The following is a 25,334-nucleotide window of genomic DNA, read 5'->3' on the forward strand; positions in this document are numbered from 1 at the left end:
GCACGGGTGAAGGGAAAGAAAAGGCAGTTTGAACGTCTTTCTCGTGTCCGTGGGATTCTGTCTGGAGCCTCTGAGTGGCATTGAACCCGGGTTGTGCCGAAATCGGTCCAGATGGATCGGGGTGAGACAGCCCTGTCGTCCCTCGCTCGTGACACTCTGACTGCAACCAGGGTGTAGCGGGACTCTCAACACGCTGCCACACCCTGAACGTCTCGAATTAACCTGTAGCTTCTCAGGGTAGAAAAACATCGGATTTAATTTCATTTTCTTTACCCCCCCCCGGTGATTTTTCTGCCTTTGTTGCACACGCACACCACTCAGCCGGTCGAAGCCGGACTACAGTGGACAGAGCCGGAGAACACTGTTGGAGGACAGTCATTGAGTTTTGAAATAGGCAGACAGACCTATATATATACAGAGAAACAACGGAAATGTTTACTTTTCTGTTTACAGTTTAACTATTCAGTCGGGGTGGGGGGTCAAAGTTCAGCCGCTGTGCAGCACAGTTTGACTGCAGTAATCACAGACCGAGTGAAACCCAAAACCAGGACTTATCCCTTCCCATCCCCCCTCTCTCCCTCTCTCCCTCTCTCCGGCTGCTGGTATTGTAGAGGATAAAAACAGTGATTGTGATCATGTGAAATACAGGTTTGTCTGTTTGGTGTGTGCGTGGGGGGGGGCAGGTCGTCTCCCTGCGTTGCTCAGTGTTTATGTTTTACACTGAAGTCTAATTGCTGCCCTGTGTGTCTGGGGGGTTTCTCTCTCTCTCTCTCTCTCTCTCTCTCAGCCCTGCAGTGTAGAGCTGTGTGAACCGGCTCTCACTCCGCCGCTGCTGTTTCAACGGCGTTTGCGGCGTCTGTCGCGGTGTTGAGGACGGGCTCTCGTGTTTCAGCACTTCGTGAACTTTCCTTTTTTCCTCCTCCTTGCGCTGCGGACTCGGACCGGAGCGCCGCGTGAGCCGCTCGACACAGACGGGCTTGTTGTGTGAGCGGTGTGGGGCTCGGGGCAATTGGGGGAGCCCGTTTTATTATTATACTTTTCCCCACGGTGGTCCCTTTAGTATTTCTCTTAGTATTTTTTGATACAAAAGTTTCCACAGGGCAAAAACAGCGACGCTAATAAAACAGAAACCCGCTGCAGTTCTCTTGTCCGGGCGGCCTCTCTTGTCAGGTATGCCCTATATCAGGAGCCGGAGTTTCGCCCCTTGGCAGGCGGACTCTGTTGCTGCTGCTGCTCTCTCTCGTCTCTTGACTCACGGGAGGAAGCAGCGAGGGACGGCGCTCTAACGTTGACGCGCTGGTGATCTGGTCGGTGTAATGATGGGCGGAGACGCCGGCGCTGCGAGGAGTCAGTCCGGACTCTCTAGACCGGGAGACTCGCTCGGTGCGGCCCAGCGGTGGTTTGCCTTGGAAAACGTCTCAAACGCCATCCTTAAACCACGCCTGGCCCCCCGCCAGTTTCCTGTTGACTCATTCTGAGGCCTTCAGTTATATTGGCAATAAAGGCTATGGTTTCATGTCAAATATTAACAAGTCCTGACGGAGCCAAGGGGGCGAGATCTTTTTTTGCCTTTTTTTTTAACTGCCTCCTGTGTTCCCTGACGGCAGCGATCTCTCCGTCCGCACGTCCTGCCCTGGCCCGGGTCGACGCGGGTCACAGGGAACGCCAGCCTTCGGTTCGCCCGATCTCTTGGCTTCCTTAAACGAGGCAATTATTTACCAAAATTAACAAATTAGCTCCCCCTTCTTCCTCAAGGTGTTCAGCCATCGAGCGTCTGTAAGGACTTCCTCTGCGGTGCTCTTACAGAAACGCAGCTCTTCCGCACTGTTGATCAGAACCACACAGTGGATCAGAACCAGGAGTGCTGTCCTCTGTGTGGATCTGTAGAGTCAATAGAGGAGTGAGGGGCTGCATGATGTTGTGTCACAGCTTCAGCTGACAAAGCCGAAGGTGTGAGGGGTGTTTATCTGAGCACAGTGTTTAAAAACCCACCCCAGGGCCCGGCTGGACCGCTGGTTATAAATGAAATGGGGAGTGTGAGTGTGTGTTATTTCCCTGGGAAGGTTTCTTTATTTTCTCTCTGTTTGCACTGTGTGGTTAAGGTGTTTTGCTGACTCCTTTCTATTGATTCTCCCCTCTCACACTCGATCTTTATATTTCTGGCCTATTTTAGTGCGTCTGTAACCGTGCACAGAAACCCAGAGCAGCTGCTGCGCTCCGGCGGTTCCTGCAGTAATTACTGACTGTAATTGGTCGTAACTCGGCGCTTACATTCCAGTCAGACCATCGGGAAGGAACGGGCGTCTGAACACTCTCGAGCGGCAGGAAACGATCCTGTTCTACAGAACAGCCATTATCTCTGCTGTTTTCAAAAGTGTGTCAATTAGATGATTTGAAGTTACTTTTTTCCCTTTCTTACTTTTTAATAACTTATTTCTCCACTAGAATAATACCTCCGTGCTGTTTTGTGAGTTTGATTTAATTTAATTATGATAAAATCATGCTCCCAAGGAACCTATCTCTGTCTCTCTGTCTGTGCATCTGTGTCTCTGTGCATTTCTCTCTCTGTGTCTCTGTGCATCTCTCTCTCTGTGTCTCTCTCTCTGTGTCTCTGTGCATCTCTCTCTCTGTGTCTCTGTGCATCTCTCTCTCTGTGTCTCTTTGCATCTCTCTCTGTGCATCTCTCTCTCTGTGTCTCTCTCTCTGTGTCTCTGTGCATCTCTCTCTCTGTGTCTCTCTCTCTGTGTCTCTGTGCATCTCTCTCTGTGTCTCTCTCTCTGTGTCTCTGTGCATCTCTCTCTGTGTCTCTCTCTCTGTGTCTCTGTGCATCTCTCTCTGTGTCTCTCTCTCTGTGTCTCTGTGCATCTCTCTCTGTGTCTCTCTCTCTGTGTCTCTGTGCATCTCTCTCTCTCTCTCTCTCTCTCTGTCTCTGTCTCTGTCTCTGTGCATCTTTCTCTCTCTCTATCTCTGTCTCTGTGCATCTCTTTCTCTCTCTCTGTCTCTGTGCATCTCTCTCTCTCTCTCTCTCTGTCTCTGTCTCTGTGTGTGTAATGAGTTTGGGCAGGAGCAGCCTGGTGTCGGTCAGCAGGGGCTCCGTGGCGGGGGGGGTGGGGTGTGCTGACACGCTGCTGAGCACGCACACAATTACCAGGCACTTTAAGTCCTGGTCGGCCACAATATGCCGGGCCTGGGGGGGGATGGCTGGCCCGGCGGGGGGTAAAAAGCAGGGAAATGAGCGAGCGGCGCTGGGAGTGGGAGGCGGGGCGGGATACTCTGTCAATACAGGCCCCGAGCCAGAGCGGGGGATTAGAGGAGCGCTTTTCCACTCCAGTGCTCAGCACATCCATCTGTACCCCGGGGCTGGGACTGGGGATGGGGGGGCTGGGGACAGGGGGTTGTGGGGGCAGTCTGGACCCCCGAACGTCTTGTCGGCACCAGACCGGCTCCCACTAAGAGGAGCAGAGCTGTTCTTGGCCACCCCCTCGCAGCCTGCAGATCGGTGCCGGTCTTTACTGACGCCACGCGGTTGAAGGAATGGAAATGGAAAGAAGAGGCCTCTGTCTCAATAAACGAAACAGTCAAGCCTCTCTCCTGTCTAAACCCCGTCTCTGCAGTTTGACAACTGAGTGCAAAAAGCTTTTCATAAGGAACAGAGGTGGGAGGCTATTGTTCCCCAGCGGCTGCTGATTCATCGCAGTCCCACTCCCATCGCAGCTCCGGGCAGAAAGGGTTGTTTCTGCCAAGGAAACGGCAGGAGACCCTCGGTGCAGAAAGAGCCCCCCCCAGGGCTGTGATGGCACACGTTATCTGTGGACCTTGAGCCCTGAGGTCCCGGAGAGACATGGGGCCCGTGGAAGGGGCTGCTGTTCCATTCAGGCCATTCAGTGCCTGCGTTTGCTTAGCGAGGTGAAAACGTGACGGGCACCAGAGCAGACCTTTGATTCTCTCAGGAGTCGTGGGTGACGTCAGCTTCGGCAGGCCGGCCCACGAGTGAAGCACGTTGCCGGTGAATGTATTTCAGCTGGAAGAGTGGCTTAACCTAGTCTCGATCCCGAGTCTAAAGCCGGGATGGCGATGCGATGGGAAAGCGTTCTCGGCGTCACTTGGGGCTGGAGGCCAGGTCTTATGGGTTTTGTCTAGCTTGTGCTTCGCGTTAAAGGATTTCAGAGGATTGCAAGTAGTGCAAAATGTAAAACGAACCACCCTGAGGGAAGAGAGATTTACATATATGCAAGCTGAGCGAGTTTGAGCCAAGCAGCAGGAAAAGCAGAAGCCCCGCCCACCTTGTGTCTCCCCCTTGGTTCTGGCACCGCCGGGCTCCTGTGCGAGTCTAAATCCTGTTTCATTACCGGGCCAAAGTAAGAGATCGGCACCGAGGGGAATACCGGCGTGTCGTGAGCAGTGAGCACACAGTGTCACGGCTGTGGAAAATGAGCAGGTTTCACCGCGGCCGGCCGGTGAGTCAGGGCTGTTTGCTTTCTGCTGAAGTCATCGGGACAATAATAGACCGAATATGGCTGACCTTGAGAAAAACCTCATGTTTCTGCTGCTGGTGCGCAGAGACGGATAGCTGCGCTGGTCCAGGTGTCTCGGGTGTTGCGGTGGCAGAGTTGGCCCAGCGCAGGGTGACTTAGTGACTTAGCGTTCATCAGGCGGAGCGACTACGGCTTCTGAACTTCAGCTCAACACCTCACCTGCCAGGTCTGAGCTTCCCGATTCAGGCCTTACTGCTGTTCTCTGAATGTGGGGGCCTGGAATTCCCCTTCTCTCTTTCTGTAACCATTAGAAAACTACCTTTTCATTTTCTCTTTTGAGCGCACAAAGGTACAGAGCAAAACCTGAGTGCCTCGACGTGTCTATCCAGCACTTCTGGTCGTCTGATGTGCCGCACACCTGCTCTGCTTGGCTGGCCGTCGCAGTGCTATACACACACTGTTGACACAAGGCTTAAGGCTGGTATTTGCTCAAACGTTCAGGACAAGAAAGCCGACACTTAATAGGTGTCTGTGGCCCTCGGGTCCTGACAAGGCCTGGCATGTGTGTGTTACTGCTGTGAGACCCCCGGCCCCCTCCCAGGTCACTTCATTTCACATCCGTGTCGGAGGAGGGATCTCGGCAAAGGCCCAGGCGTGAAATAATGAACTTGTGAGTGCTTCAGCTCGGGTTTAAACTGTGGTCTGACATGGAAATCAGCTCCTGGCTCCCGTCCAGGTTGTTCTCTCTTCTTGCGCTACTATGGAAATACAGGCTAGTGTTACTCTCTGGAGCGGCGCCAGTCTCGGGGCTCCGCGCCGGTTGGGGAGCGAGTGTTGTGCGGGCGCTGTGATCTCAGTTATTAATTACTATTGAATATAGAAGCACAAAATGCACCATTATAAAGCGACGGTGCCGGTTCTAAAAATATCTGTTTTCCGTCGGTCTATAATCCTGGGATTATAAATCAGGTCTTTTTTTGTGATGATTATTAAATCTAAAAGTGCCAAAGTATTAATTAAGGAATGGCGATCCGTACCCCTGTGTGAAAGACCTAAATCCCCTCAAATCTTTCTGCTGCGCTGTATCGAGGCACACGTAGGATCTATACTGGAGACACGCATTGATGAACACGCTTACTCTCCTGTTTGACCGTGTCTGTGTGTGTGTACGTTGTCTAGCTGTGAGAAGGAGAGTTTCATCTCTCTCTCTTTATAATAGTGTGTGTATGTATGTATGTATGTATATAATCTATATGCACTAATGCACAAGGGGGTTTAGTTCTTAGTGTATATATATCATTATTTTATTTTATGTATTTCTTTTCAGAGGCTGTGGATTTGTTGGTGTGCTGAGTAGAGGCACAGTCACTCGGCTGCTCGGTGAACATTTCCAAATGTATTTTCTGTGGTTTCGGTGGACTTCTCTTCCTCCGCGTGGGTTCTGTGGTTAAACCCCCTCAGGGTTCACGTGTTTTGACAATTAGTCTCCAAGAGAGAACTGCACGTCGGCTACACAGCGTTCTGTTTAAATTCTTTGAGGATTTGACCAATTTGAATGTCTTGGGGACTTCTTGGGATGACAGAATCGCTTACATTTACAAACTGAACAAAATCCGACTGAAGCAGAGAAAACAAGAACGCACTCCCTGCTGTCGCGGAGCAAAGCTTTCCCGAAACATGCAATAACAGACCTGCTGAGCCCGGGCCGCTGCTGGCTGCTGAGAAGGAAAAGTGAAAAGCTGCGGACTGCGGGGCGAGGGGCTTAGTGTGTCGGGTCACAGCAATAATGAAGCCTGGGTGCCAGGGGGGTCCGTTCACTACCGACCCAACACAAATACAGGGCCCTGAGCCATGCAGCGCAGCAGACGAGAGTTTTAGTTTCTCTAATGGGTGTGTGTCTGTGTTTGTGTTGTGAGCACATGTGTGCTTTCTCTCAAATAAGATGGTCCGTGAACAGCCGCTTTATAGCACTTAAACATGGGCATGAATTCACTGCGGCATGTGTTGTTTAAAGTCAATCAATCAATCAATCAGTCAATCAATTAATAAATCTCCTATAACCATCTGAATGTTTCTGGGAGTCTCTTCAGCACGAGCTCATGGAATCACGTTCTTCCCCTTCTCTTCTCCTCCGTCTGTATTTATAAAACGGAGGAAATGAACTCATCTGTGTGAGTTCCTGGCCGGCGAACACTTCAGCTCTGGGGTGGTCATGTGACCTTTGCCACCTGCCCCCCAGGGTGCTAGAGTGCAGGCTGTGTGCCGCATCCTGTCTGGGACTGTGATTGGCAGCCGGTGCCGGGGGGGGGGCAGGGCGTGCCGACTCGATCCCCCTCAGTGCCGGAGGACGACAGAATGCCTGGAATGTCGGCTCCCGATTGGCTGGTCCTCCGGTCAATTACGCTTCCCTCCCCCTCGGGGTCAGGAGAAGAGCCAGGCTTCACACTGAGGTGTTAACCCCCCCCCCCCCCCCCCGCTGCTCTGAGTCTGCCAGTCGGTTTGTTTATGGAGAAGCGAGGGCAGTGCTGTTGAATGGGGTCTCTGTCTGCGCCGGAACGGACCCTGGGGACACAGCGCTGGCGTTGTGTGTGTATGTATGTGTGTGTGGTTTATTAAGACCTGTTGCTCCTCCAGTGGCTTTTAGGTGTCCCTCCCCCCCTAGCTTTCTCCTGTAAAAAACAGCAAAGACGCCCCCGTTGAACAACTGTTAACCCCCTCCCTGCTGGGTGCTTTGACCGTGTCCTCCTGGTGACAATGCATCTGTGTTCATGTGATTTTCCAGGGAACTCTTTTAACATCTGTTCCCATCCAGCCCTGCTATAATCATCATCATCATCATCATCATCATCATCATTATCATTATAATCATAATTCTAAACATATTAGGGGATAATGCTCAAAATATGACGCACTGAAGCGCTGCAGTGTTTGTGGGCCAATATATTTAATAGCGCCGTGATCTACATTCTGCTAGATTAAGCTTTATCTGCGGACGATAATCCACCTGCGCTGACGGACCTGCCCCCGGTGTGCTTACTGCCCCCCCGGCCCGGCCCCGGTCTCATCTGGGGTCCCGGGCCGTGGACCTGGTTATGCGGCAGATCATCACATCAACTCCTTGTCGGTTCGAGCGGAGCCTCATCAGAGTTCGCACCTCAGAGTTCGAGGTTTAATTCACTCAACACGCAACGAAAGAGTCTGCAATTGGAAACCATTGCCCTAGGGTAGAAGTGTCTCTGTCTCTCTCTCTCTCTCTCTTTCTTTCTTTCTCTCTTCCCCCCCTCTGTAACAAATGCTTCCTTCTATTTGATTTGGCAGCTGAGTTTGCCGGGAGGGTTTTCTGTTTAAGAATAAATAAACCCCCTATTATCGGCGGTGTCTGTCTGTCTGTCTGCTGTGTAACCTGCCAGTGACTGGGGCCCCGGACCCCCTACGGGACACGGGCTCCCCCGACTCGTACCAGCTGCCGGCTGGGGTTCGGTGGCGGTGCAAACGCTGTCTGATGGAGCCGCTCACCAGCTCTGTGTTTGCAGAGATGTACCGGCACTCGGAGGATAATTTAACCACGGGCAAGAGCTCGCCACACAGGGGTTGGTAAATAAAGGCCTGTCCTCCGAGCAAAGAGCTTTCTAATGACGGGCAGCCGAGGATGCGGGGGGTTTGCGAGTCGTCCAGATGTGGTCTTTCTCAGGCGCAGGAAGCCTTGGCGCTGGTGTGGTGCTCTGACCTCGGCAGCTTTTATCCTCCGCCAGAGCGTGGGGCTCTGTTGTGCCGCTCTGCCTCGCCGAGACGGCCGTACGTGATTGATTCCTTCACAGCCCCGTCCCCGTCAGGGTTCAAACTGATAATGGGAAGAATCCCGAATCCTGGGGGAGGAGTGTCCGCTCGGACAGCTGGGCATAGCTGGGTCTCTCTCTGGGGACGGGGTGGCAGTGTGGGGAGAGGGGTGAGGCTTCAGGAGGTTCAGTGGGTTCAGTGCCAGGTGAGGGGCACTGCTGCTTTACCCTTAGGCTCTGTACCCAGAATGCTCCAGTACAAACCCAGCTGTGTAAACAGTAACTGGATGTACAAATAACGTGCTATACTGTAACGATTGTAAGTCACCATCCATTCGGGCGTCTGCTAAGTAACAGAATCCTTCTGAGGGGCCCCGGAGGCACGGTGTGGCCCCAGTTAGACTACCACAGCTTTAAAGCAGCCCTGACAATGGGCAACAAGTAGAAACACAATAAAACCCATGAATCGGTCGTAATTCAGCCTGCTGACTGGATCAAGCCTCAGCTGTAAAGAGAGGCACAGACTGTTCCGGCACACATCTTTAAAGCATTCACACACATTCGACACATATTGGGTTTTGTTTTCTAGGGGACAGTGGGTCACAGAATTAAATATGTTTTGTTTTAAACATTCAAATGACCTGTAAAAGATGATTAGCATCAGATCTATACACAGCATTTAAGGCTGTATGTTTAGCTTTTGTTTCCCTGTAATCTGTGTCAGATGTTATACAAAGTGCAGTTTTTGTAAAGTAATGCTACTACAGCCCGTAACTTTAATCTTGTAACTCTCTATTTCAAATAACTGATTTAAATAAATGGGTTAGAGATTTAATTAACGCAGCTGCAGTTGATGATGTTTGGAGCTGGACTGCAGTTTCCTCACGAACAAAGGAGCAAATGAATAAGAAAAGCGAGAGATGTAGTGTTTGGTTTTAATCAACTGAGTCTGAACACATCTCGGAGAAATAAACGGCTGAGCACGGCTTCTGGGGAGAGAGAGGGAAAGGGACAGAGATGGAGAGAGAGAGGGAGGGAGAGAGACAGGTTTAAACCGGCAGCTGGGAGCCCCAACAATAGGCAGTGAGCGTATGGTGCCATCGGGGGCCCCATGGTGCCGTGGTATTGAGAGACCCCAGGGGGGCACAAAGGCCCGTGTCGCGGCATGAATGCCTGCAGGGCCGGGCTTTATCCCACGCACTGCAGCGGGGGATTAGTGATACGTGTGGTGAAAATGTGCAGTCGACAGCAATGTGCTTTGTGCCGCAAACTGTGGTTTCTGCCGTCTGTGTCCTGGGAGGGACGGAGGGGCACCGTCCTGCCCTGCGTCCCAGGTAGAGGGGCCAGGCTGCGAGTCTGACAGTCGCACCGGCAGCCTCCATGCCTCCCAATCTGAGGACACACTGTGAGACGCCTCCCCTTCCCTGCGGTGGTGGTGCGTTTTGCATAGTGGGTTAGTTTTGAATAGTGACTGGAAGCAAAGTCAAACTGATCAGTTTGGAATGGTTAATACAATTGTGTTTCCAGCAGCTCTTTAAAAACAAGTAAAAATCCCCAGAGGGGTTAATACAGCAGCATCCATCTGTCTTTTACAATTTTTTCACAAGGCACGCAACCTTTGCAGCTTCTGCTGTTTATCGTTTTTGAACGTATGATGGTGGGCGTCTCAACATCGCACTCTAGAGACTTGTGCCGAGAAGCAGTCAAGTGTTTGGCTCCTCGAGTTCGTCGCTAATGGGATCCATCTCTCAGGCAGTCGGGGTCGGTGCCTCACAGGAAAAGGGCCAGAGTTCTTATCAAATACTCACATGCAAACACAAACACACACACACACACATACATACACGTGCAAACACAGGCGGTAAAACAACAACCTCGTCCTCGTCTCCGTGGATAAGCAGTTGAAGCTGGAGCTGATTATGGTGTCTGGGTGTGTAGGGTGTGTTGCCCTGTTGACATGTTTCTGTTTGTTTGCTCTCAGGGGGGAATCATGTCCAAGATGGAGGTGAAGACGTCGCTTCTCGACAACATGATCGGCGTGGGAGACATGGTGCTGCTGGAGCCGCTGTCCGAGGACTCCTTCATCGAGAACCTCAAGAAACGGTTCGACCACAATGAGATCTACGTGAGTTTCTCCCTCTTTCTTTCACCTCTCGGCCTCTCTGAAACGAAGCCAAATGCGTCCGGGGGGATTGCTATATTTAAAGATTTTTGTTCCCCAGCAACATTGGCTCTGAACCGAACTGTGATGTTTTTATGGGTTTGATTGAGTGACTGACAACACTGGCACAGAAAAGAGAAACCAGTGCCTCGCTCTCCCCCTCAGCTGGAAAACAACAAAGCGATTCCCGTTGTGTGCTGAAGCCCAGGCTTGGAAGGCCTCCAGTGTGTCTGTGCTTGTGCTCATGCCCCCTGATAGACGTTTGTGCCCCCTGAGGGAAGCTGGCAGGGCTGCTACAGGAGCAGTCCTCCCCCCCCCACCCCACCCCAGAGACGTCAGTGACTCTCTCTGCGCCGCTGCTCTCACCAGAACTGTGTCTGGCTTTAAGCTCCCGGGACTCCAAGCTGCTCATTCTCCATTGGCAGGCCCCAATTCTATACAAACAATCCTCCTCCTTCCTCTTCATCGCTGACGCGCGGAGGCAGCGCCGCAGAGTGTCTCGGCGTGACCGCAGCGCCCGCAGACCTCGGCTCTGGAATGTAATCGCGCCGGGCCATCGTGACTCCCGCTCGGCGCCAGGCGGGGCCGCTGCAGTGGGGTGCTGTGAGGCTGCGCCGCGCCGGGCCGGCCCTGCTCCCCGCGCCCCTCGCCTCCCCTGCGGTCCAGACCAGTTGGTGCAGATGCCAGTCACCGGGGAGTCGGGCTTAGACCAGCACTGTTTATGTGACGGAGCCGCGCTGCGCGGGCGGCCATGGCTGTAATTTCAGGTGCCGGTGTTGACAGCAGCAGCGCAAACAACCCGTGTCTCTGTGGTATCAACCTGGAGGATCAGCACGGCGATAAGTATCATCCTCTGTTGGCAAGAGTAACAGACGAAAAAGAGTAACACGAAAGAACAGCCGGTCGCAAATTGAAAAACATTTGGTCTGGCGGAATTGGATTCTTCTCATTCACTTCTTTTTCGAGTTGTTTATTGTTGCGTCACTTACTTTTAACAGCAGTTTCGATTCAGTCTCTGCCCCGCAGTTTCGGTAATGTGCACTTCTGCGGCGATGACAGCGCCTGAAAGGAAAGTTGGCAATGTCCCAGAGGAGAATGAAGTGAAAACATGAAAACAGTCATGAGAAACCCATTCTCAACTCTCTCTCTCGGTTCTTCGAATGCTCGAGTGACATCGTAGCCGGGCTAATTGGCTGGACTCGCGTGGGTTGTACAAGTCCTGCCTGTTCCAGCGCGGAGATCAAAGCAGTAGATAGTGCCGCCAGCCGACACAAAACAAACCCGGCCTCCTCTCTGCCCGTCCGCGCGGACCGTGGGGTGGGGGGGTTGTGCGACACCAGTGAAAATGATGTCACAGTCTGCGGTGAAAGAGTGTCTGTTCAGTGGGGATCCGGGGGGCATCTATGTCAGGTGTCAGGCCTGGCACCCCGGGGCACAACAGTGTGGCTCTCTATACACATCGGCACCAGTCAGCCCGCCGTGCAATCTCCTGCACTGGCGCAAAGTCCCTGGACTTGGAACTGTTACGAGCACGCGGGCCGAGTGAGAGCGGGTCACGGACCTGGGGTCTCAAACCGTGGTGCCTGTACCCAAGATGGGGGGCTTCAGGGGTTTTCCCCTTTATTAAAACTATTGTATTCTTTAAACATTCTGCTTCGGGATGAAGGTGCAATATCAATAAACATCCATTTTGGTTGTTTGGATTAATGTTCATAAAGTCCTCAGTCAGCCTGGAGAGACCCGTCCCGGCCGGTGTATCGAGGAAGTGTCTCTGTGTTTATTGGAAGCCGTGCCAGTTTATTGTCGCCTGGCCGTAAACGATTTACCGGGGGTTTGCAATTCAGGCTCATTTCATTGGCAGGGATGCGTTATGCAAAACTGAAGTGTTGGACTTTGTACCCAGAGCCCTTTCCTGAATAAACACAGCTCGGCCCGAGACTTCGGTGTTGTGTAATACAGACGGGCGGCTCACCGCGCTGACACTTGAGCGTCTTGCTGTATTGATCACCCCCGTGTCGGGCTGGGCTCTGACTGGACCGGCGTGTTGCTGCTCTCTCTCTCTTTCTGCCGGTGCTTCTCCCTGCTCTGAGGCTATTTAAAATTAAAAAACTGCAGAACAGCTGTGAAGAGGTGAGGCGGTGTGGATTACTCAGCCTGCTGGAGTGGGAGGAAGCGAGGGAGACTGATTCACCTGGCGAGAGAGAAGAGGAGAGCAATTCTTCACGACCGCTTTTTAAGGGTTACTTGGCACCTCTCTCTCTCTCTCTCTCTCTCTCTCCAGGTGAATGAGTTTCCCTCCTGTGAATCCAGCCCTTTGAGTTTTTAAATGTATTATAATTAAAAAAACTAAACCCCAAAGCCCCAGTATGTGTGTATATATTTTTAGCCTCTGCTTGGAAAGCCCTGATCTCTGCAGAGTTCTGGCCGCTGATGTAACCTGGACAGCGTGAGAGAGCAGGCGGGTTCTGGTTCTGCCGGGATGCCTCCTGCCTTTCTCTGTGTCTGGGCTGCTCTCTCGCTCTCTCGCTCTCTCTCTCTCTCTCTCGCTCCTCATGTCTCCGGCAAAGAAGTTACGTATCTTCTTGAACATATGGCAACACTTTGAAAGGGAGGAAGTTCATGACGTACTGCAGTCTGCGTGTGCTTTGGTCTCGCACATGTGAGCAAGTCTGGAACAGGATGGATTCCAGGGCTTTTTTTTTTAAGTGGTTCAGCAGTTTTGAGTTAAGCTACACAAGCGTTGCAGGATGCGGGGGAATGGTCGGTTCTCAGGCATCGATCTGAGCACCCAAGCCCCACCGCCCTGGATGAGACCAGCCCTTCACACACAGGGGGTCGGGGGTCTTACACTGCTCCTGGTCAGGGGAAGTAAAGCCACTCTTGCAGGCGTCTGAGCTTGGTGGCTTGTGTGTCACCGGTCTGTCTGCTGAGGTTCTGAGAAGCGCATCGCCCTGCATCATGAGGGGTGGAGTGGGAAGGGGTTTCATCCTTTCTCACCCACTTCCCCCAAGGAAACTTGGGTCCAGAATAAACAAGGGGCCGGGGGACAGCATTGAGGATCCTCAGTTGCCATCTTTCTAACCAGTGGAACTCAGCCGTCCATCTCATACCAGAAACCAGCCCCGGGACCCACGGGGAGATCGCAGGACGGCTCTGAGGATTCCTGGCATTTTTGCTTTTTGTTATCAGAGTTTGGAATGTCTTCCTCCGTCTCACATGCCTGAACACGACCCAGGAATTCCCACCGCGGGGAAACAGCGGTGAAGTGTGCCGTTGCCCAGGCGTGGCTCAGTGAGAGACGGGCAGAGATGGACTGAGACTGGATTCTGCTTTCTGTGCCAGCTGATCATGAACATGATACAGTGTCCAATCGAGAGGAGCCCATTGGCCCCATCGTGCTCGTTTGGTGTCCATTAATAACTAAGTGATCAAGGATCCTATCCAGTCTGTTTTTGAATGTTCCCAAATTGTCTCTTCAGCCACATCGCTGGGGAGTTTGTTCAGATTGTGACGCCTCTCTGTGTGAAGAAGTGTCTCCCGTTTTCTGTCTTGAATGCCTTGAAGCCCAATTTCCATGTGTGTCCCCGGGTGCGTGTGTCCCTGCTGATCTGGAAAAGCTCCTCTGGTTTGATGTGGTCGATGCCTTTCATGATTGTGAAGACTTGGATCAAGTCCCCACGTAGTCTCCTCTGTTCCAGGGTGAAAAGGTTCAGGTCCTCAGTCTCTCAGTAGGACTTTCCCTTCAGACCTGGAATAAGTCTGGTTGCTCTCCTCTGAACTGCCTCTAGAGCAGCGATATCTTTCTTGAAGTGTGGAGCCCAGAACTGTACGTGATAAAGACGAGAGTTTTATTTATGCCCGTTCGCTCACTCGAGGTTTCTAGGTTGGTGATTAGTACGGCTGTGTGGTTGTGGCAGCCGGCTTTGCCAGACGTCAGTGCAGATCATTTGAGTATTACTTCACCGTGTTTATTCTAGACGCCGCAGGATCGAGGCGCTAAGGAGAGGACTGCGCAGGTTGTCCCAGTTTTTTGTAGCGGATCTGCAGGCGCCGTGCTGACAGACCCACAGCCCGTCCCTGTGTGCTAACACGGGATGACAGGCCTGCCTTGGTGTGCCAGCCGGCTGCTCCATCGCTGTGATGCGATGCTTGTCGAGCTGGCGGCTCCGAACACGAGTGTCTCGCCCAAGTGCCCCTTCGCCACAGAGACAAACAAAACGTTTTAGAGGAAGAAATGTAAAAACATCAAGAAAAGTGTGAGCTGTGGAATTGTCCCCAAACTGAGACCCCGTTGAGTAACTGTCCAAGTGTCCCACTGTTGCGTTTTGTCCTTGGCTTCTCCCATGTTTCTGCACTAATTACTGGTTTGTTTCTATATTGACTATTATTAATTACCACTTTATTGCACTTCAAAAAGCCTGGCCACATAGGTTTCACACAGATGAAGTCCACAATTAACTATAGCCCTGAATGACATGCAGTGACCGTCCTTGGTTCAGAGAGTTGTCCTGCTGTGGCTCAATGTCACTGAAAGCCTTTGTGGGACACTTTAGTACCAGTGCCTGTACGGTCATTTGACACATTCATTATTCATCCCCTGAGCCTGGCAGAAGTTTGTGGTGGTTTTCGTTTGCATGCTTTTTTAACAGCTGTGCCAGTTGTGCTCCAGTGGTGTCCAGCTGTCTCACTCTATCCTCTGTCTCCCTCCCAGACCTACATCGGCAGCGTGGTGATCTCCATGAACCCCTACAGATCGCTGCCCATCTACACGCCAGACAAGGTGGAGGAGTATCGCAACAGGAACTTCTACGAGCTCAGCCCCCACATGTGAGTGGAGAAGCGTGCATGTGTGTGTGTGTGTGCGTATCTGTGTGTGTCTTTCTAATGGTGGAAGTCGAGGAGAGAGAGCGTGAATCCCGTTCCAGTGCTTCCCTTTTTGCTCCACTGAGTAGTAATCACACCCGTCTTACCATTTATAATTCTTTTTGGTCATGTTTGTGTGTTTTGATTAAACTACACCCTACAATACAGCCCTATACCTTAAAATGTCTGCCTTGTGCAGTAAACTACAGTATCCACTACAGTACCTTTCCCACTACAACACAATCAGCTTCCCCTTAACGGCAGGCACCCCCTCCCCAGCTGCATCCAGAGGGGCCGGGGGCTGCGGTAGCAATGATGGAGGGTCCCAGAAGGACAGATGTGTCCAGCTGTTGGTTTTGGCTTGCTGGGAGGAAGAGGATGTTAGCGTTTTTCCTGTATGATGTTTTTATTGGTCTGGGGGCCGGGCGGAGGGGAGTGGCTGGGCTGGGGCAGGCGAGCGTCCGTGCCTGCTGTGTGTGAATTCCACCTGGGGGTGCCAAGTCTTTCAGTCCTTTCACAGAGCCTGGTTTCCCCCCCCCAGCCCCTTTAAAACAATAGTAAAGTCTACGGGTCTCTGTCGAGCTTCTCCGACAGCTGTTTCTGTGATCACTACCGGGGACCCGGTGGGATCAGGCGCGGTGAGATTTACAGCCGAGCGCAGTGGTTTACGCACAATGGCTGCGCACAGTGCCCTGCCGTGGGGCCGTGAAAGGCCGTCTCTTCCAGCCGCAGTTTTCATATCACTGCAATTAACACGTGACGCGCTCAGTGGACGGCGTGGCAGCAGCGCGGTGAGCCGGAGCCGGGTCACGGTGGGAACAGGCATTGAGAGACGCGCGGCCCGAGGACTTGCTGAAGTCTGGCTGTCCACTCTGTAGGCGTGTGGGTTTATGCTGAAAGGAGATTATTACTCTGACCCGTTTCTCATCCCGTTATGTGAACCTGGTTTGTTTTTATGTTGTGGTGATCATTTGAAGCCTGTCGTTCGATACGTTGCTTTCTGTTTTAGCTGATCTAAAGTTTTTTATGGTGGGAGGCACGGTGGTCCGTCCTGCCAGAGAGTCCCTCGCACAGCCGACGCAAATGAAATGTTTACCGACCGGAGTCTAGTGGCTCGGTGACGAGGCTTTAGTTTTCCTTTAATTAGGGTGTTCCATCGCACTGGAGCGACAGTAAACATTAATTTAGGACTGTGTTTGTTGAATGATGTATAGATTGGTTTCATCTGTGTGTCGTGCCACCTGGGAAGAGGACGTGGCCTGTGTGTGATACGTGTGAGAGTGTGTGTGTGAGTGTGAGTGTGAGTGTGACAGAGTTTGAGTACTTGTGGTTGTGTTGAGATGACGGGTTTCACAGAGCTACGACTCCTCTGATTGGCCGTGAGAAAGCTTGCTGGCTGCTTTGCATATTAGTCCAATCGATCTGTGACTGGGCCGTCCGGCTGCGAGGCCTGTGTCGCCATGCGTCCGAGACTCCCGCATGGGGCTGCTTGGCGCCTTCAGAGGGGTCTATAGGTGGCTGCTAACATGAGACACGTGTGAGATTGTGTGTCGATTCATTCATTCACTCTCCGGTGTACGAGGAAGCGCTGGAGTCATGTGAGGAAGCCATAGACGCACATGCCTGACGCAGATAACTGTCAGCCCTCCTAAGCCCTGGGATATATTCTGTGTTTAACCCCTCTGAATGCGTGGAAAATGTCAGTTGGCTGAAGTGTTTGCTAATTTGTGGTTCACGGAAATCTTTGGATGTTCAATAGGACTTGTGTCTCGAGGCGGCGGGTTTGTTTAAGCTGCTGTTCGAGGGTGAGAGGTTTGTGTCCTCGGGGCCCAGCACTGAAATGCCGTCGAGTTTCATTGATGTCTCCCTGCCTTTCATAAAAGCTGTTCAAGCCTCGTCAGTGATTCCCGGAGTTTGCTCAGCTCCCACAGACGTGTGTGGAAGGCGGTGGGGTGGAGGAGGGAGAAAAGCAGTGCGTTCTGGGAAAGTGCGATCCTTGCCAGATACGTCTGCTGGGATCGGCGTGAGTCGGTCAAGAGATTGGGGTCGTCCTCCTCCTAAACCCTAGTTTAAAACTCAATCAGGGTCCGCGCCGGTTTTGTATCGTAGCCGTGTTGAGATTTAAGCCCTGGATCTGAACGGAGGGTGATGCTGCGATGCAATTGGACAGATAAACCTCAATGATGAAAATAATAAAATCATCATCATTTGGCCAAGCTGTGAGTCAGTCTTCTGTTACCGTTAAGCACGGTGTGTCTGTTCCCGTCTGTCTTCTGCCTCATTAGCGTGATTTTTATATTGTTATTATTTCACTGCTGTATGTTTGTCCGGTAGCAAACAAGCAGGGCAATAGATTAGCAGATAGTCCTCCTTTGTTTTGGTAGAAGTGGAAGCAAACCGTGTCAACAGGAAGCGCAATGAGGTCTGATCCAGGAGGGAAGGAAGTTCCCCATCTGTAGGATTAAGGAATAAGGTTTCCCATTTAAACTTGACTTTTTTTCCTCCTGGTGTTGAACTTCAAGTTCAGCTTTCGACTGCGTGGTAAGAACACCAAATTCAGTCTGAGGAAGATCAATATTGACTTGGTTTGTGAGGGAATCGGTGTGTAAACCTTTGTATGATGTAACCGCTCACTGCAAGAGGAGAGAGCGCCCGGCCGGCAAATCTGACTGCGGTGCAGAGGCGTTTCATCACGCGATCATTAAATAAACAAAGCGCTGGACTTTCCGGGGGAATAAACTGCACCGACCTGGCAATCCAGTTGTACTGCTTGTGTCAGGTGGATTTGGTGGTGGTATTGTTTTTTCTTATTCAATTATCTGAGCGTCACTTTTTCTTTGCAAAGGCATCGGTTGAGTCAGAACCCAGCTGTGTCTGTGCCGAGAGTCCCGGTGTGACCGATGACCCTGAGGTAACCTGATGCCCGAGCCGCGATCCCCCTCTCCCTCCGCTCCCCCGTGCCTCCCTGGACCTCTGGTAGAAGCACAGCAAACTGTGGAAGAGTGTGGTGTGGGCCTGTGGAATCGCAGAGAGAGGCATTTAAACATGTCGCCGATTTAACGTGTAATTAAAGAATGAGCAAACGAGGGCCAGGGCTGACCTTTCTCCTTGCATATTCAAACCGTGGGAAACCGTGGTGATCAAAGTAGATGCCTTGTGTACAAAAATAATTAAAAGCCACACATTTGCAAACATTTAACCCCGCGCAGGCCTTGGCGAATGGGAGCAGCACTTAGCGCCGTGTAATCCGCGGTTCCTCCGGCTCTCGTACACGCAGCAGGCAGCCGGGTGAGTCATGGGAGCCTGTGTGGTCAGGGGTGTGTTGGGAGTCTGGGAGAGGAGCAGCACCCTGACCCCACGCCCCGTGCGGCAGCCCTGATTCTCTGAACGTGTGTTTCCTCCAGTTGTGAAAGTTGACGAACACAATCGGAGTCAGGGGCCTTTAGGAGCATCTGAGCGAGAGAAGCCCACACAACAGCACCAAGGGCAAAAACAAGCGACAAAAACAACTGCGTTTAGTCTGGGACGCCGTGATATCATCCTTATCCAGACGCTTCTCCTGGCTGCGTGTGGCTTCATGAGGTGTTCGTTCCAGGCCGTCGGCCCATTGTTGTGGGTTTCGCTGCACGGATGAGTCAAGTTCAGGATTACTTATTCTTCTCCAGATCAGAGGGAGACGGGCTCAGGCTGCAGATGATACCAGCCGCCTGTAGCTGAGTCTCCAGGCTCGGGGCCGACAGATGCTTCTGCACCGCAGGCAGAACATGCAGTTCCTGCTCATGGAAAACAGCCCCGCGGCCTCACATACCTAAGGTCTTGTAGGAAGACATGCTCATTCCCCTGTGGTTTGAATTAGCTGTGGCACAGCTTGCCAGATCCCATTTCTGTGGTTAGAGAGTCTTTTAGATTTTTTTTTTTTCTCCCTTCCCCCTCCCTCCCTTGGAATCGGGACATCTGGCTGGAGTTGAAAGCATCTTTAGGGATTTGGTTCAGATTTCATTTCCGAGTCGGGCATCTGTAGGAAGCGATGGGCTTGCGGGCTGATAATGCAGTAGGTAGCGACCCAGGTGAGAAGAGAGTGACTTTAACTATTAAACGCATAGTGGCAGGATTGAGTAATTGAGTACGAACGTCTCCAGCAGCTCAGGAATTGTGGTGATGAGTAATGATGCATCATGGCAGTGATGCAATGCTAGGCACTTCAGGTACATTCCTGGCACAGGAACCCGACCCCGCCTTGCTGAACAACGTGTGCTCCTCCGAGGGCTGGTGAGCAACTCGACACCCAGCTCTAGGAGGCAAAGCCCTTCGGCGCCACGAGGCTGAGCTGGAACCAGGAGAACAGGGTGTGCCACCTCAGCCCGTCTTGACGCATTTCAGAACCCTACTTACCCTGCTGGCGTCAGGCAGAGCTGAGGCGTTGTGCAGGATCTGGGAAGGTGAGGAGAAACGTCGGCGCTAGAGACCGACTGCCACCCTCTCTCTCTGTTTCCAGCTGCTGTCTGCCTGTATTTGGAGAGCGAGCGCTCAATACCCAACGGACAGCTGATGCCAGGTGCTCTCCCGAGGGTGGCAGCGCCGCCGGGTTCAGTCGGTGTTTTTTGCGTGTGGTGTGTGTGTCTCCAGTGAGTGAGGCTCGGTCTCTTTAGGCTCCGTGTCTCACTGTGCTTCACGGTCACAGAAGAGGCCGATCGCAGCTCCTCACACCGACGTTACGTGATGTTTACAGCTGGTGAGAAGTGTGGGAACGCGTGCCGGCAGCCTCTCCTTCCATCCCTGTGTCTGTCACAGAGCCAAGAGATTATTCCCTACCACCCTCTCTCTCTCTCTCTCTCTCTCTCTCTCCATATTTTGATTCCTTCTGGTCGCCGTCCCCCAATCAGGCCGCCTGGGTCCCAGCAGACAGATGGTGCCCTTAAGAAACCCAATCCCCATATTAGCACACATCGGATGGGCCTCCATTAGCGGGAGCAATCCGCCCGGCGAGTGGCAGCCTGCATCACCACGGCACTAATGCTGGGGTGGAGGTCAGGGGGGCTGCTGGCTGGTTGGCTGAAGAAACAAAGCCTCATCGAACTCCCACCGCCCAGAGCTAGAGACCGATCCCTCTGGGCACACCAAGGGACGAGGCAAATTATTTTTATGTTGTTGTTTTACACAAAATACAAATCAAGATTAACATGGCCCAGTTTATCAAAACTCTTCAGCTGCCAGGCGTCAGAATAAGCGCTAATATCTGACTGTTTTGTGAAATGAGCTCTAGAGGAGATTTGTTTGCAACCTCAACAGTTGCCTTTTGCCCCCGAATTCCCCTCGGGTCAGAACACCGGCCTGGGAAGCCGCGACCGTCCCTCTCTCACATCTCGGCCACGCGCTCCTTCAGCGCAATTACGGTTCAATTAATTGACAACCGGCAACAGCCAAGCACTGCTGTGTGACGCCTTTAGCCCTGTTGGGTTTCACAGGGACCCCTATAGTTCAAACTGACATAAAACCTCATTGAGACAGACTTAAACTTTGGACTGCAATGTGCCGGGAACGTCGGGGGCTTCAGCGCAGCCCACCTGAGCGCAGCTCGTGCAGGGAGCGCTCATGCTCTGCTGCAGACGTTGTTGGTGAATCGATGCTGAGCCGTGAGTCGGTGCCGACGTGGGCGTCTTCAGCTCTCCTGCTGCGGTCGGCACTCCAGAAACCCGCCGCCCACCTCCGTGCGGGGGAGGACTGAAGTGCAGAGCCGGTGCTTCTGTTCCTCAGGGATCCGGCGCTGCTGAGCCGACGTGCTGACACGGAGAGGAGCGTCCGCTTCAGAGACCGCGGCGTGGGGCTTGGTGGCCGCTGTCCCCCGGTGGCGAGTGTCCAGGGTCTGGTACCGGCACTGTTGATCTGAAGTTATTTGGAGGGGTGCTCCCTTTGAAAAGATCAGCCCCCCGAGACCCTGTCTGTCCTCCGCTGCGGGGCTGTGGAAACCAGCTGAGATTGAGCTCAGTTTATTATATAATTATTGGAGAGAGCTGCACTTGATTATTTCATCATTTTGCTTTTGCTTTCTGTCTGTCTCCTCTCTTTTTACTTTCTCTTTTTCTTTACCTTCAGGTTGTGAAATATAATAAATACCTCCAGGGTTTTTTACTTGACGTCATTGAATCGTGAGCGATGAATGGTCTCCTGGGCCCGTCGGACATGTTTTGCAGCTACAGATATTTCCAGGACCAGTTATTTTATTTCCAGTTATTTATAGAAGTTGGTCGTGCCCTTTCGCTCGCTCACAGCGACAGCCCAGAGTCCCCTTCACTTCCTGCCGGTCGCGGTGTGGAGGGGTAAACGGACCGGCTGCGTCTCTGAACCCTGACCCCCCCCGGCCACAATGGCTGTGTCCGTCGACTGAAAAACCTATTTGCTTGGTGTCTGTATCTGGGTGTTTTGCAGTTCAGCTCTGGGTTCTGCTGAGGTCAGAGGACGCGCCGTGCCAAGTGTTACTTTGGTCTTTGAGAGTCAATATTTTCATGCCCTTCTGTGTGATACAGATGTGTATATAATGGTTGTCTTTGTTGGATTGGATCGCACGTTAGTTGTCTGGTGGATGTTGCATCGGTGTCAAATTAAAACACTAGGGAAATAAATGGTCAAATCAGAACTAGGAAACAAAATTTTATTAATACAAATTATATTAAAAAGAAAAACAGGATGTGGGAGCTGCAGGGAGTGTGTGATCCTGAACACACGAGGACTTGTTGCCTTGTGTGCGACACAGCAGGCGCGCTCTGTGGGGACTCCTGGTGCAGTCTGTTCTGCCCCTCATCCCCTCGTCCCCGCGGCTCGGGACGGGTCCCGGTGTCTTCCTGAGAGAGCCCAGACCCCGGCCAAGAGCCAGCGAGTATGGGAGGTGTGTGTCGAGGCTCTGTGTGTTGGGATGCTGGGTGTGGCGAGCAGCCGCAGATGTCCGTTTTCCCATAGCGCAGAGACACCACACCGGAGCGGCCCCTGCTGTAGAGGGGGCTGTTCTGGTCACGTCTGTCCAGAGTCTGACTGCTAGCCGAGTAGCCGACGGGTCACCTGATGGGTTTTTCGGCCCTGAAGGCAGGCAGGTGGAGCGAGTGCGCGGTGGACGGGGCTCCCAGTGCTTTTGTGATTTATTTATTTTTTATTTTGTGTTGAATGGTTTCATTGTTCTGGTGCTGTTGCAAAAGTCCCCAGAAACCCTTCGTGCTCGAGCCAGACTGTGACACATCCTCCCGGTCCTGTTTTACTGCTCAAAGGGAAGCCGGGACGAAAATAGACCAGCTCTCTGAGTTCAGAGAACCCCTGTGAGTCCTGGTGGGGGAAGACATCCGGAACTCAGAATATAAAAGCACTGTGCCCCCCCCTGGCCTCTTCCCTTCCTGCTGACAGGGAGTGAGGGATGGGGGTCCGGATGAGCGCCTGCAGGATAGGAAGCTCTCGGATGCTCGCTGCGGAGACGGCTACTGTACAGCAGGTTTCTTCCCCGAACCTCAGTCTCTGTCAGGTTGTGGCAAAGCGATGGCATGCAGTGTGACGAGGGAGGGTGGATTTTGACATGGTGTAGGGAGCCAAGCTCTGGGAAATCCACTCCCCCCCATGGGCTGTGGCACACAATGGATTTACCGCTTTGCCTGCACACTTAAAGGAAGCAGCCACGATGCCTTGGAAAAAAGTGCGTCTCCGTGCAGGGTGCGAGAGTCTGAGCCACGTCTCCGGCCAGCTGGGCCTGGAGACACGTGCGCTGCAGGAAACTCCAGTTCCCCTTTCGCACAATCGCCTGCCCCGTGTGAGGAAGAGCGGCTGAAGGCGCTCCGTCCTGCCGAGAGACGGGGGCGGCCGGGGGCGGTGATACCTGCCTGGGTTCTTGTGGTGAAGAGTGCTGATTTATATAGTGCCTTTCATGTGGCAAATTACAGCCAAATTTGCAACAGAAACAAACTAACAAACTATGCAAAATAATATCGATTTTAAAACGAGCACGTTTATATTTAATATTTGAAAAGGAGGTTTTGAGGAAATGGGTCTTTAGTTTTTAAACTGTCAGTGTCTGTATTGTTGATCTCTCAGAGCAGATGCTTTGTTGTGGTCGTGGTTAATTTCCTCCTGTGTTTGTTCTCCAGTGAGCCATTGTGTTTCCCTCGTTTACAATGGACACATCAGTTCCGGATCCGGTTTAAAGGGCCCTGAACTGACCAACTGACCAACAACAATGCGTCTGCAGACATCAGCTCTCTTCCCCCTCTCCCTCCTCTCTCGCCCTCCCTCTCCCTCTGTCTCTCTCCCCCTCTCTCTCTCTCTCAGCACTTTTGGATGAAGTGCTGGCTATTTTCTGCCGCTCTCTCTGTGCGGCTGTGGTTTTGGGACGCCGCTCAGAAGGAGCAGAAATTACAGTGCCGAGTCTTCTGAGTGTCGAGAGCAGGAGGAGGAGACGCACACGCTGTCCTGCCTAAATTTAGCCCCTCTCTGCGAACGCAGGGCAAGGCAGTAACGCAGTCCGGCTCTGATGTGGACGGAGAGCCGCTCCCACCCCGACCCCGCCTTTGATGTTCGGGTTGGCGCTGTGTGATCGTTAGAGACCCTGGTTTCAGTAAGGGAACGACACATGCAAGTTAGTTAGACACAAAAGTCACAAAAACTTGCATCCAACGGGATTTTGTGTGTGTGTTACTTATTAGTTTCTTTGTTTCCTTTTTCAATATTTTGACACAGTCACGGAGGGATGATTTTCTAACTCTCTGGCAGGGTTGTGGTTGTGGTTGTGGTTGTTGTTGTTGTTGATTAGTTATTAGTTATTAATGGAAAACAAACAAGCATGATGGGTCGAATGGCCTCCTCTCTATTGTAAACTTTATGTTCTTAACTCCTCCCACAGTTTTTGCACTACACATCCCAGACTCCTTGACTGTCCATTCCCAATAAAGTAACTCTCTTCTCTGTGCGTTTATACACTTACACGGCTCCTTCTACCAACCAAGGGAATGGACTCAGTGGAATAAATATGATGATGATAATGAATAATTGGATGAGTTTTTTGGGGGTTTTTTATATACCAAATTCTCCACCAATGGAAGTGGCAGAATATGATTACTATTATTATGAACTGTCTCAGATGTGCAATCTATCCCATCATAGTACAATGCGGTGCTGTTGTGTAACACTCTCCTGCAGTGTTATATAAGGCAGTGTGGTGTAATATACTGTAGTGTTATATAACACAATCGCAGCCGCCCAGCTGATGCATTTATTGATTGATTTAGTAATCTCTGTCGATCTCTGACTGCGGACTCTGATCTCCGGCTGTAAACGATTGTCCAGAGCAAACAGTAGTACGTCTCTCAACCATCAGATAGGGTGCAGCCAGACTTCACCGCCCTGCCCCGCTCCAGACGGGGTAATCGTGTGATCTTACTCCTTTGTCCTGCTCCGGCCGGTTGGCGAGGTTGTTTGTACAGGCCCCCTCTGCCCCCTCATACCCCCCGGCGACTGTCCTCACACCCGTCTCGCTCTGTTTGTCTGTTTGGTGAAGTCGTGTCCCGCGCCAACCCTCCGTAAAAACAAAGATGTTCTGATCACTTCTGTCAGAGTCCCAAATACCAGGTCCTGGCGTCCACACTGAGTATCCACTGAGCTTCCCATCTTGGCACCCGGAGATTAAGCCTCAACCGTATCTGAAGCGGTTTGCACGACGCGGCAGATTAAACCGCTCTGTGCCTATTTTACAGCTCGCAGGAAGCTTTGTCCCCTTACGAAATCCAATCCCAGTGATTGAAAAGCACCAGGAACATCATCAGGGGTTATATAAACCTCTCTCTTGCTCTCTCTCTGCCATTTGGAAGCAGACATTAGCATATTATTTCTGCTCAGAGGAGAGGAGAGAGGAATAAAGCGCCGGCTGATGCGGCATCATCTCTATTATTAGTCGTGGCTTTGGAAAGAATTTCCTCGGTAAATGCGAGAAAGTCCGGCCCGGCCCCAGCTGCCTTGCTAATTCGGGGCTCGTGGGCTGGGAAAGAGCCGCGCGGCACTGCAGGGCGGGGCGGTGGTTTGATTTCGATGCTG

The 25,334-nt window shown here is 52.1% G+C and overlaps 1 protein-coding gene across 5 annotated transcripts in view; it reads left to right on the plus strand.

The window, feature by feature from the left end:
- The window catches only part of myo1b (myosin IB), a 65,285-nt gene that overhangs the window by 4,068 nt on the left and 35,883 nt on the right, over positions 1–25,334 (plus strand). For all 5 annotated transcript variants that reach the window (XM_066688322.1, XM_066688325.1, XM_066688323.1 and 2 more), the window contains exons 2-3: positions 10,233–10,376; positions 15,124–15,239. In XM_066688322.1, the coding sequence (XP_066544419.1) occupies positions 10,242–10,376; positions 15,124–15,239 (251 nt within the window). In that variant the 5' untranslated portion in view covers positions 10,233–10,241. The remainder of the gene's footprint in view (positions 1–10,232; positions 10,377–15,123; positions 15,240–25,334) is intronic.

Source organism: Amia ocellicauda, chromosome 16 (genome assembly GCF_036373705.1).
Source record: "Amia ocellicauda isolate fAmiCal2 chromosome 16, fAmiCal2.hap1, whole genome shotgun sequence".
NCBI classification, from domain to species: domain Eukaryota; kingdom Metazoa; phylum Chordata; class Actinopteri; order Amiiformes; family Amiidae; genus Amia; species Amia ocellicauda.